The sequence below is a fragment of the Limulus polyphemus genome, unplaced genomic scaffold (genome assembly GCF_000517525.1).
Source record: "Limulus polyphemus unplaced genomic scaffold, Limulus_polyphemus-2.1.2 Scaffold11443, whole genome shotgun sequence".
In the NCBI taxonomy this organism is placed as follows: Eukaryota; Metazoa; Arthropoda; class Merostomata; order Xiphosura; family Limulidae; genus Limulus; species Limulus polyphemus.
In genome coordinates this window covers 1-3,992 of record NW_013677053.1, presented here as the reverse complement: position 1 = coordinate 3,992, position 3,992 = coordinate 1, and the positions used below count along the sequence as shown (strand labels likewise).

Below are 3,992 nucleotides of genomic sequence, written 5' to 3'. Positions count from 1 at the left end.
CTATTAGAAGAAGCTTTTGTTGAACCTGGGACCCAAAATACAGCTTATTGTGGATTTTAATCTACGTTTTAAAAATATATATATGTACGTGTGGAGAAATCGTGTGATTAATATTTACTAGGAATGAGACAGTCATGTATACGCATTGGTAAACGAACAAAGACACACACACACATATATATGCTAGGCTGTAAAACAATTAGCACATACATACACGCAAACACATACATAGATAGATGTATATAATATTAAGAAAATATTTTAGTTGGATTGCTTTTTGTTTGCAAAACTCTGTTGAAGTTCCTCTCTTTGATATATCACACACGCTTTATAAATATTTATATGTACGTACACTATATCTCTCACACACAAATATTATTTCATACACTAGCTTCTCTCTGAATATTTTCTTGAGTTTCATCTTACCGTTAGACAAGACTCCAGCTCTTCCACCTCCTCTATTTCAGAATCGTCTTCCGCTTCTACTCGATTCCATACGCTCTGCCGAGGTTCCGCCATCTTCCACAGAGCTCCCAGAACCTGGTCAGCGTGAGGCGTTTTAGTCGGCCTCTGGCGGCGACGTTTAGCTGACATAGTTCTAGCTAGTGTCGGTTTCAGTGGAATCGGCGAACCCTCTCCCACAGTCATGTCTAGTGGCAGAAAACAAGAACAAAACTGTGTCACACACACACACACAGGTTTGTATGTCGATATCGTTTGCAACTAAAAACACGTATCATTAAATTTACAGAAACTGATAAATAAAGGAAGATATTGATTTCTGTGCATGTCTAACGTGAAGACCAATAAGAAAATATACTATTTTATATTTAGTTATTTTTCAAATAATTAAAGTGAGGCCGTTTGTTCTCTCGCTCTCTATTTGTCTGTAAAAGGATTGGGTTTATAACTTATCATACCAAACAAATAAGAAATCTTTCCAAGTTACTATATATTGTTTATTGCAGCTGTTTCTGTACCTTAGGGTGTGAGAGGGAGTGCGTCACCATCATCGGTACTCCAGTGTTTCTGATATTCTGCTGTAATTACGTCATTTCGATTATATATATATATATATTTCTGCACCTATAGCGCTGGCGTTTCTACTTCTAGCGAAGTTCCCGGATCGTGAAAATAATACAACTTTAATTAAGAGACATGCCAAGACGTCTAGTGTTAGTCTATTGCAGCTAACACTCGTGTGCTTATCTAAATATTCATGTATAATGACACACTTTTCACATAGTTTTGAGAACAAACGTATTGTGTTGAATAATTAAAAACAGAATGATCAGGGCTCTGCCAAACGGTTTAACAAAATAGTCCTTTTCTTCACTCACGCAACATAATAGAAATAAATGACACGTACTATAATATGTCAGGGTTATAAAAATGATGTTTGAAACAAAATAAACTGATGTCTAACTGTTGGCTCTTGTGATTGAATGTATATTTATTAAATACATGTACCAGGTAAGTATAGTTTTATCTATTATGTGTCATAACGTAAACCAGCCAATCTCACCTTTTTTACTTCTTCGCCTCATTTTACCTCTAACAGCAGGGAATATTTGCCGTCTTCTTCCACGCCGTGAGATGTCGCTACTAGAAATACTTGTACTGCAGTACTGGGATAAAAATTGAACCATACATTTCTGAGAAGAACAGTAAAAATTTTTGCTAGTAGTGTACAGTTGGACTTGTGGCATTGAACCTGTAAATATAATTTAGGAAGTGTAAAATAGTTTAATAACTGTTGGGTTGGAACGCTTATACTTTTATTAAGAGAAATTAATTTTTTATGTAGCAGTATATATTTACTAGAAAATTATATCTGTCTTAGGTTATTTCAACAGAAAACTACTAGATATGCAACCTAAAGTTGGTTGTCTCTATAAGTTGTGCTTCTTAGACATGAAATGTAAGAACGAGATATTATACTTTATTAAAGATCCTGGAGAATATGAACTATTGAACATAATATAACCCACATTTTAACAATCTTACACACCTGTAGCTAGTGAAAATGATAAAAAAAATAAATCATCTATACACCACAACTGACCCCTCCACCCGATAATAGTAAATTGAATTACTTACCGGGTTTGAAGTAAGAGGCTTGAACGTATCATATTTGTTGCAGTAATCTGTGTTACCTATTTCACAACGGCGTTATCGATTACGTATGGTTTTCTTCTTCTTGTATCTGTTGTTGCACAATGCTATGCCAAGACAGACTTCGGGGGATTTTGTTAATACCTTTATTAACACCCTCTCTGTGTGTTTAAATATGCTTAGTTCTTTCGTCCCCGAGTATCTTTATTTCTTCAATATATAAGTTTAACTTGTGAGATCACTGTCATACTTGTACCGTGCATTTGAAGTTTTCCCGATTGGATTGACGAATTTAGGGGTAAAAAAGTCACAATTTAAAAATTTACATTTATAATTTTTTAAGTTCAATTATTGAATTATTCCACTCATTTGTGTGATGACTGACCACATATATATATGTTGTTTTTTTTCATATAATGTTACATATCATGCATGGTGATATTATTACAATAAATAACGAACATAAAATGAGAACAATCGCAACAGTAAAACGACACATCAAATTTTGAATTTATTTTCCCGAAATAAAACACAAAATACGAGTAATTCAATATTATTGCCGCACTAATCGAATATCGATATATATTATCGATAAGTGATAATAAAAAATATGATCATAATAAAAGTAATATTAATTTATTATTCTTAATATATGGATCGAAGAGTTTCTGAATTATTTCGTAGGTTTATATATCAGGCTGGTTACTTTTCCTGTCATGCAGTTTGTTAATCAGGTGAATCAAGAAAATCAATCAAAACCGGACTCGACTCAATTCACCGTAAAGTCGTTGAAAAAAGAACGAATCGTTCACACGGAAACTTCTCGAACTTCTGACACGCTTTTCTGGGCGTGGAAGCTTACATAATACAGAATTAACAAAAGATGATTTAATTTAAATTTGTTTGTTTGAAGTTTAAGCACAAAGCTACACAATATTTTAGGATTTATCATAAAACAAGGAAGTATTTTAGGATTTATCATAAAACAAGGAAGTATTTTAGGATTTATCATAAAACAAGGAAGTATTTTAGGATTTATCATAAAACAAGGAAGTATTTTAGGATTTATTATAAAACAAGGAATTATTTTAGGATTTATTCGCCAGTCCTCATTTAAAGTCATTATAGTTGTAGTTTGTTTTGTAATTAAGCACAAAGCGGGTTATCTGTGCTCTGCCCACCACGGGTATCGAAACCCGGATTCTAGCGTTGTAAGTTCGCAGACATACCGCTGTGCCACTGGGGGAGGGGGCTAGTTGTAGTTACTGAACGATTTGAGATCAATACAAGTTATTACTTCTTTTTTTTTATCACATTAGTTATAATCGTTTTTTTTAACAGCCTTATGACCAATCACAGAGTGAGCAAAGCAGAAGTTCGACCGGAGTTAGTAGTTTAGACAGACTACCGAGTTCTTCTTCTTTAGAAGACCACTGTTGTTCTTCCGATTCCAAAAAGTTAGTAATTTTTAATAAGATATGTATTTTTTTTTACTTCCATATTGTTTGATATTAAAGCTTTTGCCCTTTTAGAAAACGTTTTGTTATCTTAAAGTACAAAATATAATCGCAGAGGTAGAGAGAATATAAGAACAAAAATGAGATAAAAGTCGTTAATGGCCTAGTAGTGGTTAACATATCCAAACTGTGAATCCGACGAGGGTTCACGATCTCTTGGTGCAAAAACAAGTCCTGTACTTTGGAGCCGTGGGTTAGCTATGAGAGTGACAGTAAAATATCACTATCCAGTCAGACAAGAGATGAGAGTGACAGTAAAATATCACTGTCCGATCAGACAAGAGATGGGACTGACAGTAAAATATCACTATCCAGTCAGACAAGAGATGGGAGTGACAGTAAAATATCACTATCCAATCA

At 33.8% G+C, this 3,992-nt stretch overlaps 1 protein-coding gene across 1 annotated transcript; it reads right to left on the bottom strand.

Annotated features, from left to right (window-relative positions):
* Positions 1-426: 426 nt before the first annotated feature.
* Positions 427-2,137, bottom strand: LOC111083827 (the record flags this gene model as incomplete). The annotated part of the gene is made up of 3 exons (XM_022380524.1): positions 2,101-2,137; positions 1,526-1,714; positions 427-650 (listed from the first exon to the last, which is right to left on the bottom strand). Coding segments are annotated over exons 2-3 (408 nt in total), but the record flags the coding sequence as incomplete, so codon positions are not given.
* Between the last annotated feature and the right edge of the window lie 1,855 nt (positions 2,138-3,992).